This window comes from Pseudophryne corroboree, chromosome 4 (genome assembly GCF_028390025.1).
Source record: "Pseudophryne corroboree isolate aPseCor3 chromosome 4, aPseCor3.hap2, whole genome shotgun sequence".
Taxonomy (NCBI): domain Eukaryota; kingdom Metazoa; phylum Chordata; class Amphibia; order Anura; family Myobatrachidae; genus Pseudophryne; species Pseudophryne corroboree.
In genome coordinates this window covers 819997807-820014534 of record NC_086447.1, presented here as the reverse complement: position 1 = coordinate 820014534, position 16728 = coordinate 819997807, and the positions used below count along the sequence as shown (strand labels likewise).

The following is a 16728-nucleotide window of genomic DNA, read 5'->3' as shown; positions in this document are numbered from 1 at the left end:
GTCATGATGCTGCAATCGTGTAGCACTGTCAGGAAAAAGCAGAAAATGCGCACCAGGCTGAATAACGCCCTGTGCACAGTCAGTTTTAGCGTCGGGTTTTTTTTTTTTTTTTTCATTGCAGTCATTAAGATTTTTGCAAACTATTATTTTAAGTAAGACAATGAAGAACTAGTAAGACTGGATTTTATTTTATTCACACCAAAGCACGAAGTGTGTGCCCTTGTTGTTATAGCACCATGGTCTGTGTGTTCGCACAGCAGTAGGCAGAGTGAGACTGTCAGTCATCCACCTAGGTGTTGTTTACGCTCAAGATTTTACACTCGCAAGTCATTGGTGGATGCAGCACCATGTGACACACCAGGAAGTGTTCCCTGCACGCAGCAGTGTGGGCAGGAGGTTTTCCCAAACTGTTCTTTCCTACCAGCGTTCCTTGGTCTGGCGGAGCGGCTGGGAGCCGGTGACAGTGAGTCTATGTCGGTGTGAGCCTGGGCTCCCTGATCCCTGCGTGATATGTCCGGTTACCGGCTGAAGGCCACGGATGGGAGTGGGATCTACACCCTTCCCAAGGGAGAGACTGTGATAGGAAGAGGACCCTTCCTGGCTGTAAGTGCTGCAGACTGAGCATTGGGGTCTGGATACCATGTGCACCTAGTGTGTCTATTACATTAGTATATTCTATATTATATTCCTATTATAGTAGGAGTAACAGGTGCACCGGACCCTGGTGACATTATCTAGCAGCATGCTCTGACATATCTGTCTTACCTTTGACCTCTTCTCAGTCACCTATAACACCGTCCATAGATAAAGCAAGATGTCTAGGGATAGGTAGCTTAATACACTTGAAGGGATGCTTTGGAGCTGTCCTGTTTCCTTCAGAGGACCACATCTTACTGTTATTCGAAGTAGTGAGTCCAATTAATACATGTAATCAATAAAATAGACAGCTCTCTGTAGTAACCAGGCATGGGAAGTTATGCATAAAATATTGCCTAAAATAAGTAAGCAGTATGTACCTGGTAATGTCATTAGCGATGACTGTCTGCTACTATTGTGGTTCTGCATAATATGCTGGCCGCTACAATTGCAGATTTCATTATGCAGTTGCAACTATTAGGGTTCTGCATAATAAGCTGGCCGCACTGTTGCATGTATGCATAATACGCTGGCTGCTACTATTGGGGTTCTGCATAAAACAGGGTCTGCTACTATAGGGATTCTGCGTAATATGCTGTCTGCCACAATTTCCGTTGTCATCATGCCGTCGCTACCATTGGGGTTTTGCATAATACACTGGCTGCCACTACAGCATGTCTGCATAATACGTTGGCTGATACTATTGCAGATGTCATCATGCACTCGCTACCATTGGGGTTTTGCATAATACACTGGCTGCCACTCTAGCATGTCTGCGTAATACGCTAGCCGCCACAATTGCCGTTGTCATCATGCAGTTGCTACTATTGGGATTCTGCATAATGCGCTGGCCAACCTTATTGGATTTCTGCATAGTATGCTAGCTATCACTGTTCACAGGATGGGCAGGTCTTCAATTACCAGGTTTGGGGGTCTTCTATTAGCTACAGTAGCTACTGGGGCAGTCGTCTGTTATGCACTCCGATACGGAGATTTGTTTTATATTATGTTTTCTCTAACGTCCTAGAGGATGCTGGGGACTCCGTAAGGACCATGGGGAATAGACGGGCTCCGCAGGAGATAGGGCACTTTAAGAAAGACTTTAGGATTCTGGGTGTGCACTGGCTCCTCCCTCTCTGCCCCTCCTCCAGACCTCAGTTTTAGACTGTGCACAGAGGAGAATGGGTGCACTGCAGGGAGCTCTCCTGAGTTTCCTGCTTAGAAAGCATTTTTGTTAGGATTTTTTCTCTTTTTCAGGGAGCACTGCTGGCAACAGGCTCCCTGCATCGAGGGACTGAGGAGAGAGGAGCAGACCTACTTAAATGTTAGGCTCGGCTACTGGACACCATTAGCTCCTGAGGGAATGAACACAGGTTCGTCCTGGGCGTTCACCCCAGAGCCGCGCCGCCGTTCTCCTCACAGAGCCAGAAGAAACGAAGACAGAAGACGTCTCAGGCGGCAGAAGCCTTCGGTGCTTCACAGAGGTAACGCACAGCACTGCAGCTGTGCGTAATTGCTCCGCTACACCTCACACACTCCGGTCACTGTAAGGGTGCAGGGCGCAGGGGGGGCGCCCTGGGCAGCAATAAAACACCTCTCCTATGGCAAAAGTGTATATACATGTACAGGTGGGCACTGTACATGTATATAAAAGAGCCCCTGACATTTTTTAATAAGTTTGAGCGGGATAGAAGCCCGCCGCGGAGGGGGCGGGGCTTCTCCCTCAGCACTCACCAGCGCCATTTTCTCTACACAGCACCGCTGAGAGGAAGCTCCCCGGACTCTCCCCTGCTTGACACACGGTGAAAGGGGGTTTTAAAGTAGAGGGGGGGGGGGCACATTATTGGCGTTTATTCACTACAGCAGCGCTACTGGGTAAACATTCTGTGTTTTTCTCCAGGGACATATAGCGCTGGGGTGTGTGCTGGCATACTCTCTCTCTCTGTCTCTCCAAAGGGCCTCAAGGGGAACCTGTCTTCAGAAAAGAGATTCCCTGTGTGTGTGAAGTGTGTCGGTACGTGTGTGTCGACATGTTTGACGAGGAAGGCTCACCTAAGGAGGAGGGGGAGTACATGATGGTCAGGTCGCCGTCGGCAACGCCGACACCGGACTGGGTGGATATGTGGAATGTCTTGAATGCAAATGTAAATTTACTGCATAAACGATTTGACAAGGCTGAAGCTAGGGATCAGTCAGGTAGTCAGACCATGCCTGTCCCTGTGGCACCAGGACCTTCGGGTCTCAAAAACGCACCATATCCCAGATCACTGACACAGATACCGACACAGAGACTGACTCTAGTGTCGACTATGAGGATGCAAAATTACAGCCAAAGGTGGCGAAAGGTATTCATTACATGATTATGGCCATTAAAGAGGTTTTGCATATCACTGAGGAACCCCCTCTCCCTGACACGAGGGTACACATGTATAAAGGGAAAAAGCCTGAGGTCACTTTTCCGTCCTCATTTGAACTAAGCGACTTGTGCGAAAAGGCTTGGGAATCTCCAGATAGGAGACTACAAGTTCCCAAAAGGATTCTTATGGCGTATCCCTTTCCACAAAAGGACAGGATACGATGGGAATCTTCGCCGGAGGTAGACAAGGCGCTGACACGCTTATCCAAGAAGGTGGCACTGCTTTCTCAGGATACAGCTTCCCTCAAGGATCCTGCTGATCGTAAGCAGGAGGTTACCATGAAGCACATTTACACACATTCCGGTACTATCGTTAGACCGGCTATGTCATCGGCCTGGGTGTGTAGTGCTATCGCGGCATGGACAGATTCCTTATCTACGGAACTTGAAACCCTAGATAAGGATTCCATTCAAATGACCCTAGAGCAAATCAAAGATGCTGCTTTATATATGAGGGATGCTCAAAGAGACATTTGTTTACTAAGCTCCAGAATAAATGCTATGTCTATTTCTGCTAGGCGACTCCTGTGGACCCGACAGTGGACGGGGGATGCCGACTCAAAGCGGCATATGGAGTTGTTGCCTTACAAGGGGGAGGAGTTGTTTGGAGAAGGCCTCTCGGACCTTGTCTCTACTGCTACGGCCGGTAAATCGAATTTCTTACCTTATGTTCCCCCGCAGCATACTAAAAAGGCACCTCATTATCAAATGCAGTCCTTTCGTTCCAATAAAAGCAAGAAGGTACGGGGATCGTCCTTCCTTGCCAGAGGAAAAGGCAAAGGAAAAAAGCTGCATGCAGCTAGTTCCCAGGAGCAGAAGTCCTCCCCTACATCTTCAAAGTCCACCGCATGACGCTGGGGCTTCCCGGGGGGAGTCAGCTCAAGTGGTGGCGCGTTTTCGATTTTTCAGCCAGGTCTGGGTTCACTCACAGGTGGATCCCTGGGCTATAGAGATTGTTTCTCAGGGATACAGGCTGGAATTCGAAGACGTGCCTCCTCGCCGGTTTTTCAAATCGGCTCTGCCAGCTTCCCCGTCAGAGAGGGAGTTAGTGTTGACTGCAATTCAAAAATTGTATCTTCAACAGGTGATAGTCAAAGTTCCTCTTCTCCAGCAAGGAAAGGGGTATTACTCAACCCTGTTTGTGGTCCCGAAACCGGACGGTTCGGTCAGGCCCATTTTGAATCTAAAATCCCTGAACTTGTACTTGAAAAAGTTCAAGTTCAAGATGGAATCGCTCAGAGCGGTCATCGCCAGCCTGGAGGGGGGGATTGGATGGTGTCCCTGGACATAAAGGATACATACCTTCATGTTCCGATTTTCCCTCCTCATCAGGCGTTCCTGAGATTTGCAGTACAGGACTGTCATTACCAATTTCAGACGTTGCCGTTTGGGCTTTCCACAGCCCTGAGAATTTTCACCAAGGTAATGGCAGAAATGATGGTGCTCCTGCGAAAGCAGGGGGTCACAATTATCCCATACTTGGACGATCTCCTCATAAAGGCGAGATCTCTGGAGAAGTTGCTGGACAGCGTGTCGCTGTCGGTGAGGATGTTGCAGGGGCACGGCTGGATTCTCAATTTACCGAAGTCCCAGCTAGTCCCTACAACGCGCCTGACCTTTCTGGGTCTGATTCTAGACACAGACCAGAAAAAGGTTTTTCTTCCGATGGAAACGGCTCAGGAGCTCATAGCCCTGGTCAGGAACCTATTAAAGCTAAAAACGGTTTCAGTGCATCTTTGCACACGTGTCCTGGGGAAGATTGTGGCATCGTACGAGGCCATCCCCTTCGGCAGGTTCCATGCGAGGACCTTTCAATGGGATCTACTGGACAAATGGTCTGGGTCCCATTTACAAATGCATCAGAGGATCATTCTGTCTCCCAGAGCCAGGGTATCTCTCCTGTGGTGGCTGCACAGTGCTCACCTCCTAGAAGGCCGCAGGTTCGGAATTCAGGACTGGATCCTGGTGACCACGGACGCAAGCATCCGAGGTTGGGGAGCGGTCACACTGGGAAGAAATTTCCAAGGTCTCTGGTCAAATCTAGAGACTGGTCTCCACATCAACGTCCTGGAGTTGAGGGCCATATACAACGCCCTACACCAAGCGAAGGCATTGCTTCGGGACAAACCGGTTCTGATTCTGTCAGACAATGTCACAGCAGTGGCTCATGTAAACCGCCAAGGCGGCACAAGGAGCAGAGTGGCCATGGCAGAAGCGACCAGGATTCTTTGCTGGGCGGAAGGCCATGTAAGCGCCCTATCAGCAGTATTCATCCCGGGGGTGGACAACTGGGAAGCGGACTTCCTCAGCAGACACGACCTGCATCCGGGAGAGTGGGGACTTCATCCAGAAGTCTTCGCACAGATCGTGGGTCGGTGGGGACTGCCTCAGATAGACATGATGGCGTCCCGTCTCAACAAAAAGCTAAAGCGGTATTGCGCCAGGTCCAGGGACCCTCAGGCGGTAGCGGTAGATCGGATCGGTCTATGTATTCCCTCCTCTACCTTTCATACCCAAGGTGTTGAGAATAATAAGGCTAAGAGGAGTCAGAACGATCCTCATTGTTCCGGATTGGCCACGAAGGACTTGGTATCCGGATCTGCAAGAGTTGATCACAGAAGATCCGTGGCCTCTTCCCCTAAGGCAGGATCTGCTGCAGCAGGGGCCCTGTCTGTTCCAAGACTTACCGCGGCTGCGTTTGACGGCATGGCTGTTGAACGCCGGATCCTAGCGGAAAAAGGTATTCCGGAGGAGGTCATTCCTACCCTGATCAAGGCTAGAAAGGACGTGACATCGAAACATTATCACCATATATGGCGAAAATATGTGTCTTGGTGTGAGGCCAGAACTGCTCTTACGGAGGAGTTCCATTTGGGCCGTCTGCGTCACTTCCTACAAACGGGAGTGAATTTGGGCCTAAAATTAGGGTCCATAAAGGTCCAAATTTCGGCCTTATCCATTTTCTTCCAAAAAGAATTGGCTTCTTTTCCTGAAGTACAGACATTTGTGAAGGGGGTACTGCATATTTAGCCTCCCTTTGTACCTCCGGTGGCGCCTTGGGATCTTAACGTGGTATTAAGTTTCCTCAAGTCACCTTGGTTTGAACCACTCAAGACGGTGGAATTGAAATATCTCACTTGGAAAGTGGTTATGTTATTGGCCTTGGCTTCTGCAAGGCGTGTTTCGGAATTGGTGACTTTGTCATATAAAAGCCCCTACCTGGTTTTTCATGTGGATAGGGCGGAATTGAGGACTCGTCCTCAACTTCTGCCAAAGGTGGTCTCATCTTTTCATATGAACCAACCTATTGTCGTGCCTGTGGCTACGCGGGACTTGGGGGATTCCGAGTCCCTGGATGTGGTCAGGGCTTTGAAGATTTTTGTGTCCAGAACAGCTAGGATCAGGAAGACTGAAGCTCTGTTTGTTCTGTATGCGGCCAACAAGGTTGGCGCTCCTGCTTCAAAGCAGACTATTGCTCGCTGGATCTGTAATACGATTCAGCAGGCGCATTCTACGGCAGGATTGCCATTGCCTAAATCAGTTAAGGCCCATTCCACTAGGAAGGTGGGCTCTTCTTGGGCGGCTGCCCGAGGGGTCTCGGCATTACAGTTGTGCCGAGCAGCTACTTGGTCGGGGTCAAACACCTTTGCAAAGTTCTATAAGTTTGATACCCTGACTGAGGAGGACCTCCTGTTTGCTCAATCGGTGCTGCAGAGTCATCCGCACTCTCCCGCCCGTTTGGGAGCTTTGGTATAATCCCCATGGTCCTTACGGAGTCCCCAGCATCCTCTAGGACGTTAGAGAAAATAAGATTTTACTTACCGGTAAATCTATTTCTCGTAGTCCGTAGAGGATGCTGGGCGCCCGTCCCAAGTGCGGACTTCTTCTGCAAGACTTGTATATAGTTATTGCTTACATAAGGGTTATGTTATAGCTTCATCGGTTTGAACCGAGTCTATGTTGTTGTTCATGCTGTTAACTGGATAGTTTATCACAGGTTATGCAGTGTGATTGGTGTGGCTGGTATGAATCTTGCCCTTAGGTTAACTAAAATCCTTTCCTCGTACTGTCCGTCTCCTCTGGGTACAGTTTTCCTAACTGAGGTCTGGAGGAGGGGCATAGAGGGAGGAGCCAGTGCACACCCAGAATCCTAAAGTCTTTCTTAACGTGCCCTATCTCCTGCGGAGCCCGTCTATTCCCCATGGTCCTTACGGAGTCCCCAGTATCCTCTACGGACTACGAGAAATAGATTTACCGGTAAGTAAAATCTTATTTTCTGCTGCGGGGTACACTGGGCTCCACAGGGAATGACAGTGGGGTGTAGAGTAGGATCTTGATCCGATGCACCAACAGGCTATAAGCTTTGTCTGTTCCCAGAATGCATAGCGCCGCCTCCTCTATAACCCCGCCTCTGTGTACAGGAGCTCAGTTTTATAGCTGGTGCCATGCAGTGCAGGCATGCAACATGGGGGCTGCTCAAGCAGCCCTGAGAAGAGCTTTTTAAAGTGAAAAATGAAGACTTCAAGGGCTGCAGCAGAGGCACTCTAGTGCTAGATATAATTCTGAGATCTCTTGCTGCAGCTCCATCACCTCCCCCAGCAGCGCTGTATACTCCCGCGCCCTGGTTGCTGGGTACTTACAGCAGATGCTCCGGTTTTCTTCTGTCAGGCACACACACCACCGCAGCTCTCCAGGATTGTGTGGCCGCATTCAGGGAGGAGGTAAGTGGGTCCCCCAGGTGGGACCCGCTATAAACAGCGATCCGGCTCTGGTGTGGACACTGTGGCAGTACAGGGACCCCACTAGACCACCAGGGCAAGGGCACAGGTCGGATTCTCTCAAAAATCCGTTTGCTAAGGCCCACAGTACCCGGTGGTAAAGTCCAGCAAGGGGATAAGGCTCTGACCTGTAGCCCCTCCCCCAGACACAGGGCGCCATTTAGAGTAAATGTTCCCGTCCTGGAGCTGCATATCTCTCTCTCCTGTCAGCGTTTGGGTGCCATTAGGACAAGCTGAGCTGATCCTGGGACTGTTTGGACAAATCCTCCTCTGTAAAGCCGCCTGCATGTCAGCGCTGTGCATTTTACAGGACACTTAAGTATTCTACATGTCTGTTGACCGTTTTAGTTAAGAAAAAGTGCATGTAGTCAGGGTTATTTAGTACAAGTACCCTGTGATATAATCCAGTCTTTACTGTGCATTGTTATATCTATCGAGTGTATAGCTATACTCCGTATTACTCTGTATTGCTAGTCCAGTGCAGTTTTATTGCATGTCATAATTTCTGCATTGTACAATGTGACTATGTGTGTGTGCATATAGCTGCTGTGTTACCTCCATTTCGTGTATCTCACTCAGATTGCTATCCCTATATTCTGTAACCTGAGGGGGCGAAGTGCACCGGGATTATTACGTAATATAGGTGTGTCACAAGATATACTTTTTGTGTATTTCTCTAACGTCCTAAGTGGATGCTGGGGACTCCGTAAGGACCATGGGGAATAGCGGCTCCGCAGGAGACTGGGCACATCTAAAGAAAGCTTTAGGACTATCTGGTGTGCACTGGCTCCTCCCCCTATGACCCTCCTCCAAGCCTCAGTTAGATCTCTGTGCCCGAACGAGAAGGGTGCACACTAGGGGCTCTCCTGAGCTTCTTAGTGAAAGTTTTAGTTTAGGTTTTTTATTTTCAGTGAGACCTGCTGGCAACAGGCTCACTGCATCGAGGGACTAAGGGGAGAAGAAGCGAACTCACCTGCGTGCAGAGTGGATTGGGCTTCTTAGGCTACTGGACATTAGCTCCAGAGGGACGATCACAGGCCCAGCTTGGATGGGTCCCAGAGCCGCGCCGCCGGCCCCCTTACAGAGCCAGAAGGCAGAAGAGGTCCGGAAAATCGGCGGCAGAAGACGTCCTGTCTTCAACAAGGTAGCGCACAGCACTGCAGCTGTGCGCCATTGCTCTCAGCACACTTCACACTCCGGTCACTGAGGGTGCAGGGCGCTGGGGGGGGCACCCTGAGACACAATAATAAACACCTTGGATGGCAAAAAAATGCATCACATATAGCTCCTGGGCTATATGGATGCATTTAACCCCTGCCAAAATACATAAAAAAACGGGAGATAAGGCCGCCGATAAGGGGGCGGAGCCTATCTCCTCAGCACACTGGCGCCATTTTCCCTCACAGCTCCGTTGGAGGGAAGCTCCCTGGCTCTCCCCTGCAGTCACTACACTACAGAAAGGGTTAAAAAAGAGAGGGGGGCACAAATTAGGCGCAGTATTAACTATACAGCAGCTATAAGGGGAAAAACACTTATATAAGGTTATCCCTGTATATATATAGCGCTCTGGTGTGTGCTGGCAAACTCTCCCTCTGTCTCCCCAAAGGGCTAGTGGGGTCCTGTCCTCTATCAGAGCATTCCCTGTGTGTGTGCTGTGTGTCGGTACGTTGTGTCGACATGTATGAGGAGAAAAATGATGTGGAGACGGAGCAGATTGCCTGTAATAGTGATGTCACCCCCTAGGGGGTCGACACCTGAGTGGATGAACTGTTGGAAGAAATTACGTGACAGTGTCAGCTCTGTATAAAAGACAGTGGTTGACATGAGACAGCCGGCTACTCAGCTTGTGCCTGTCCAGACGTCTCATAGGCCGTCAGGGGCTCTAAAGCGCCCGTTACCTCAGATGGCAGATATAGACGCCGACACGGATACTGACTCCAGTGTCGACGGTGAAGAGACAAATGTGACTTCCAGTAGGGCCACACGTTACATGATTGAGGCAATGAAAAATGTTTTACACATTTCTGATAATACGAGTACCACCAAAAAGGGGTATTATGTTCGGTGAGGAAAAACTACCTGTAGTTTTCCTGAATCTGAGAAATTAAATGAGGTGTGTGATGATGCGTGGGTTTCCCCCGATAACAACTGATAATTTCTAAAATGTTATTGGCATTATATCCTTTCCCGCCAGAGGTTAGGGTGCGTTGGGAAACACCCCCTAGGGTGGATAAAGCGCTCACACGCTTGTAAGGGCTCTATCCTCTCCTGAGATGGCCGCCCTTAAGGATCCTGCTGATAGAAAGCAGGAGGGTATCCTAAAATGTATTTACACACATACTGGTGTTATACTGCGACCAGCAATCGCCTCAGCCTGGATGTGCAGTGCTGGGTTGGCGTGGTCGGATTCCCTGACTGAAAATATTGATACCCTAGATAGGGACAGTATATTTTTGCCTATAGAGCATCTGAAAGATGCATTTCTATATATGCGTGATGCACAGCGGAATATTTGCCGACTGGCATCAAGTCTAAGTGCGTTGTCCATTTCTACCAGTAGAGGGTTATGGACACGTCAGTGGTCAGGTGATGCGTATTCCAAACGGCATTTGGAAGTATTGCCTTATTAAGGGGAGGAGTTATTTAGGGTCGGTCTTTCAGACCTGGTGGCCACGGCAACAGCTGGGAAATCCACGTTTGTACCCCAGGTCGCCTCTCAACATGAGAAGACGCCGTATTATCAGGCGCAGTCTTTTCGTGGATAAGCGGGCAAAAGGTTCCTCATTTCTGCCCCGTGACAGAGGGAGAGGAAAAAGGCTGCAGAAATCAGCCAGTTCCCAGGAACAGAAACCCTCTCCCGCCTCTGCCAAGCCCTCAGTATACGCTGGGGCTTTACAAGCAGAATCAGGCACGGTGGGGGGCCCGTCTCAATGAATTTCAGCGCGCAGTGGGCTCACTCGCAAGTAGACCCCTGGATCCTTCAGGTGATATCTCAGGGGTACAAATTAGAATTCGAGACGTCTCCCCCTCGCCGTTTCCTAAAGTCGGCTTTACCGATGTCTCCTTCTGACAGGGAGACAGTTTTGGAAGCCATTCACAAGCTGTATTCCCAGCAGGTGATATTCAAGATACCCCTCCTGCAACAGGTAACGGGGTATTATTCCACACTGTTGTGGTACCGAAGCCGGACGGCTCGGTGAGACCGATTCTAAATCTAAAATCTTTGAACACTTACATACAGAGGTTCAAATTCAAGATTGAGTCACTCAGAGCAGTGATTGCGAACCTGGAAGAAGGGGACTACATGATGTCTCGGGACATCAAGGATGCTTACCTTCATGTCAAAATTTACCCTTCTCACCAAGGGTACCTCAGGTTTATGGTACAGAACTGTCAGTTCAGATGCTGCCGTATGGATGGTCCACGGCACCCCGGGTCTTTACCAAGGTAATGGCCGAAATGATGATATTCCTTCAAAGGAAGGGAATTTTAGTTATCCCTTACTTGGACAATTCCCTGATAAGGGTAAGATCCAGGGAACAGTTGGAGGTCGGTGTAGCACTATCTCAGGTAGTGTTGCTGCAGCACGGTTGGACTCTCAATATTCCAAAATCGCAGCTGGTTCCGACGACTTGTCTTCTGTTCCTAGGGATGATCCTGGACACAGTCCAGAAAAAGGTGTTTCTCCCGGAGGAGAAAGCCAGGGAGTTATCCGAGCTAGTCAGGAACCTCCTAAAACCGAGCCAAGTCTCAGTGCATCAATGCACAAGGGTTCTGGGTAAAAGGGTGGCTTCCTACGAAGCAATCCCATTCGGCAGATTCCACGCAAGAACTTTCCAGTGGGACCTGCTGGACAAATGGTCCGGGTCGCATCTTCAGATGCATCAGCGGATAACCCTGTCACCAAGGACAAGGGTGTCCCTCCTGTGGTGGTTGCAGAGTGCTCATCTTCTAGAGGGCCGCAGATTCGGGTCCTGGTAACCACGGATGCCAGCCTGCGAGGCTGGGGAGCAGTCACACAGGGAAGGAATATCCAGGACTTATGGTCAAGCCTGGAGACATCACTTCACATAAATATCCTGAAGCTAAGGGACATTTACAATGCTCTAAGCTTAGCAAGACCTCTGCTTCAAGGTCAGCCGGTGTTGATCCAGTCGGACAACATCACGGCAGTCACCCACGTAAACAGACAGGGTGGCACAAGAAGCAGGACAATGGCAGAAGCTGCAAGGATTCTTCGCTGGGCGGAAAATCATGTGATAGCACTGTCAGCAGTATTCATTCCGGGAGTGGACAACTGGGAAGCAGACTTCCTCAGCACGACCTCCACCCGGGAGAGTGGGGACTTCACCCAGAAGTCTTCCACATGATTATAAACCGTTGGGAAAAACTCGACAGGTATTGCGCCAGGTCCAGGGACCCTCAGGCAATAGCTGTAGACGCTCTGGTAACACCGTGGGTGTACCAGTCAGGGTATGTGTTCCCTCCTCTGCCTCTCATACCCAAGGTACTGAGATTGATAAGATGGAGAGGAGTAAGCACTATATTCGTGGCTCCGGATTGGCCAAGAAGGATTTGGTAACCGGAACTTCAAGAGATGCTCACGGAGGATCCGTGGCCTCTACCTCTAAGAAGGGACCTGCTCCAGCAAGCACCCTGTCTGTCCCAAGACTTACCGCGGCTGCGTTTGACGGCATGGCGGTTGAACGCCGGATCCTGAAGGAAAAAAGGCATTCCGGATGAAGTCATCCCTATCCTGATCAAAGCCATGAAGGATGTAACCGCAAAAACATTATCACCGCAATTGGCGAAAATATGTTGCGTGGTGCGAGGCCAGTAAGGCCCGATGGTGGAAATTCAACTGGGTCAATTCCTACATTTCCTGCAAACAGGAGTGTCTATGGGCCTGAAATTGGGGTCCATTAAGGTTCAAATTTCGGCCCTGTCAATTTTCTTCCAAAAAGAACTAGCTTCAGTCCCTGAAGTTCAGACGTTTGTAAAAGGGGTACTGCATATACAGCCTCCTTTTGTGCCTCCAGTGGCACTTTGGGATCTCAATGTAGTTTTGGGTTCCAAAAGTCACATTGGTTTGAACCACTTAAATCTGTGGAGTTAAAATATCTCACATGGAAAGTGGTCATGCTGTTGGCCCTGGCCTGGGCCAGGCGCGTGTCAGAATTGGCGGCTTTATCCTGAAAAAGCCCTTATCTGATGTTCAATTCGGACAGGGCGGAATTGAGGACTCGTCCTCAGTTTCTCCCTAAGGTGGTTTCAGCGTTTCACCTGAACCAACCTATTTGTGGTGCCTGCGGCTACTAGGGACTTGGAGGACTCCAAGTTGCTAGACGTTGTCAGGGCCCTGAAAATATATGTTTCCAGGAGGGCTGGAGTCAGGAAATCTGACTCGCTGTTTATCCTGTATGCACCCAACAAGCTGGGTGCTCCTGCTTCTAAGCAGACTGTTGCTCGTTGGATTTGTAGTACAATTCAGCATGCACATTCTGTGGCAGGCCTGCCACAGCCAAAAATCTGTAATGCCCACTCCACAAGGAAGGTGGGCTCATCTTGGGCGGCTGCCCGAGGGGTCTCGGCTTTACAACTTTGCCGAGCAGCTACTTGGTCAGGAGCAAATACGTTTGTAAAATTCTACAAAATTGATATCCTGGCTGAGGAGGACCTGGAGTTCTCTCATTTGGTGCTGCAGAGTCATCCGCACTCTCCCGCCCGTTTGGGAGCTTTGGTATAATCCCCATGGTCCTTACGGAGTCCCCAGCATCCACTTAGGACGTTAGAGAAAATAAGAATTTACTTACCGATAATTCTGTTTCTCATAGTCCGTAGTGGATGCTGGGCGCCCATCCCAAGTGCGGATTGTCTGCAATACTTGTACATAGTTATTGTTACAAAAATCGGGTTATTATTGTTGTGAGCCATCTTTCAGAGGCTCCTCTGTTATCATGCTGTTAACTGGGTTCAGATCACAGGTTATACGGTGTGATTGGTGTGGCTGGTATGAGTCTTACCCGGGATTCAAAATCCTTCCTTATTGTGTACGCTCGTCCGGGCACAGTATCCTAACTGAGGCTTGGAGGAGGGTCATAGGGGGAGGAGCCAGTGCACACCAGATAGTCCTAAAGCTTTCTTTAGATGTGCCCAGTCTCCTGCGGAGCCGCTATTCCCCATGGTCCTTACGGAGTCCCCAGCATCCACTACGGACTATGAGAAATAGAATTATCGGTAAGTAAATTCTTATTTTTTCTCTGTGATTTTTAGTCACCATATACCTCTGGAACTCTCTGTTTGTACTACACAGGGGGTTCTTGTCAGGTGTTGTGCGGCTAATATTGTACTGGGTTGCCTTGAATTGAGCTTTCTGACATGTCGGCTACAAGAGGCGACGGAGCTGGGGCTGATCCCACATTGCGTGGTGGTGATGCTGCAGACACATTAGAGGAAAACATTGCAGCAGAAGGTTCAGATTCTGGGGGTTCTCTACACCCAGTGGGACCGTAGCAACGGGGGTTCATAATGACCCACCTTGGGCTACTTTCTCCACGTTATTGAATACGCTGGTAACTAGACTTACGCCCCCTATGGGACCTCCTGTGCAACCACTTATCGTCCCTGCGGTTAATACGCCATGGGCAGATCAACTGTCCACTCAGTTACAGCAATTGAACCAGTCACTGACTAAACAGAAATCTCACCCTTGCCCGCCTAAGGCCAAGGGGTCATCTAAGCGGGCTATTACTTCCTCACAATCCACCAACGTCCCAGACACCTCGTCTGATGAGGATGGCGTATATACTGCCCCCACAGACATTGATACTGATAATTCTGATGGGAAATCTGTTTCACAGGTGGATGTTCCTGACTTGTTGGAGGCTATCGGGATAATTCTTCAGATTACTGATGACCCAGAACCTGATACTGCCTCTAAGAAACTGGACAGATTTAAACAGGAAAGTTTTACCTCACTCTGACCATTTATTTGACATATGTCAGGAATCCTTGGAAAATCCAGGAAAGAAATTCATGCCTCACAAGAAGATGCTGGCTCGCTATCCCCTCGCGGCGGAGCTAAGTAAAAATTGGGAGACACCCCCACCAGTGGATTCGCAAGTGGCGCGGCTGGTGGTATCCTCCGCTCTGCCTGTTACTACCGTCGCGTCTCTGAAAAAAACAACGGATAAGCGCGTGGAGGGTTGTTTAAAGGCGATTTACACCTTAGCAGGTGCTGCGCATCGGCCCACCATTGCAGCGACTTGAGCTGCAGAGGTTATTGAAGCTTGGGTTCAGGAGTTGGAAGCTGAGCTGCCTTCCAATGCTTCTGATCATGCTAGACAATGCTGAGCTGCCTTCCAACGCTTCTGATCATGCTAGACAATGTCTTTCGTATATTGTCACAGCTTCTCATTACATTAAGGAGGCGGCTTCTGATGCCGGTATTCTGATGGCCAAGGCTTCTACTACGTCCATTTTGGCTCGCCGGATTCTCTGGTTGCGGTCCTGGTCTGTAGATCTGGTCTCTAAGAAAACGCTGGAGGTACTCCTCTTTTAAGAGAGACATTCTTTTCGGAGAAGACCGTAACAAGATAGTGGCTGACTTAGCCTCTGCTAAAACAGCTGGTCTACCTAGTACTGCTCCTTCGGTACCGAAGGTTAAGAGTACTTCCTTTAGCTCCTTTCGTCCTTCAGGGAAAGCAAAGGGTCAGGCCTACCCGAAACAGGCTCGCACCTCAAAACCCAATAAGCCCAAACCTAAACGGGCCTGGGCTGCCCATCGGCCTACTTCCAAAACTGACAAGCCTGTTGCATGACGGGGCGGGCCTTCCTTTGGGGGATCCCAGGGTGAGGGCCGACTTCTAGGGTTTACCCTGGAATGGTTGAAGACCACTTCCGAGGCCTGAGTACGGGAAGTCGTCACTCGAGGTTACACCATATCCTTCAAGAATCGTCCCCCTCATCGATTTTGCCTGACAGACGTCCCTTCGGATCAGGTGAAGGCAAAAACTCTTTATTCGGTGGTACAGTCCCTCCTGGACACAGGAGTGGTAGATCTGGCTCAGGGAGGCAAGGGGTACTAGTCACCGCTGTTCCTAGTCGCGAAACCGAATGGGTCCTCTCGGCCCATCCTCAACCTCAAGTCCTTGAACAAATTTGTGAGGGTCTCCAAGTTTCGTATGGAAACTCTTCGCTTTATTGTCCTGGCCTTGGAACCTGGGCATTATATGGTCTCCCTGGACATACAGGATGCTTACCTGCATATTCCCATTGCAATGTCACATCTGCAGTACCTGAGGTTTGCGGTAGGCAACCTCCATTACCAGTTTCGGGCGTTACTTTTTGGTTTGACCATGGCTCCGTGGGTCTTCACCAAGGTCATGGCGGTTATGACGGCTGTACTCCGCCGTCAGGGGGGGCAGGATCCTACCGTATCTGGACGACTTGTTGATCCTGGCGAATTCCCCAGAAATTCTCCTACGCCATCTGGATCTGACGCTCCAGTTTCTGCAAGCCCACGGGTGGCTCATCAACTGGAAGAAATCTTGCCTGGTCTTTAAGAGCATGGTGCACTTGGGGGTGTTGTTAGACACTCACAACCAGCGGTTGTTCTTTTCTCAGGAGAAAGTCCTGAAACTTCAGGACAGGATTCGATGCTTCCTATCTCGTCCGCAAGTGTCGATAAATTCGGCGATGCAAGTGCTACAGTAGGTCTCATGGTGTCTGCTTTCGACATGGTGGAATACGCTCATTTCCATTCACGCCCTCTACAGAAATTGATTCTTGCCAAGTGGGACGGCTTGCCTCACCGGATCAGGTCTCACATGATCTCCTTGTCTCCGGAGGTCCGTCTGTCACTGAGCTGGTTGCTTCAGGACCAACGATTGAGCAGGG

The 16728-nt window shown here is 49.8% G+C and overlaps 1 protein-coding gene across 3 annotated transcripts in view; it reads left to right on the top strand.

Moving 5' to 3' along the window:
• The first annotated feature begins 329 nt into the window (after positions 1-329).
• Positions 330-16728, top strand: part of APLF (aprataxin and PNKP like factor) — a 390356-nt gene continuing 373957 nt past the window's right edge. For 2 of the 3 annotated variants that reach the window (XM_063918498.1, XM_063918499.1), the window contains exon 1: positions 330-603. In XM_063918498.1, coding sequence (XP_063774568.1) covers positions 511-603 — 93 coding nt within the window. In that variant the 5' untranslated portion in view covers positions 330-510. The remainder of the gene's footprint in view (positions 604-16728) is intronic. The other variant, XM_063918497.1, reaches the window with a different exon arrangement.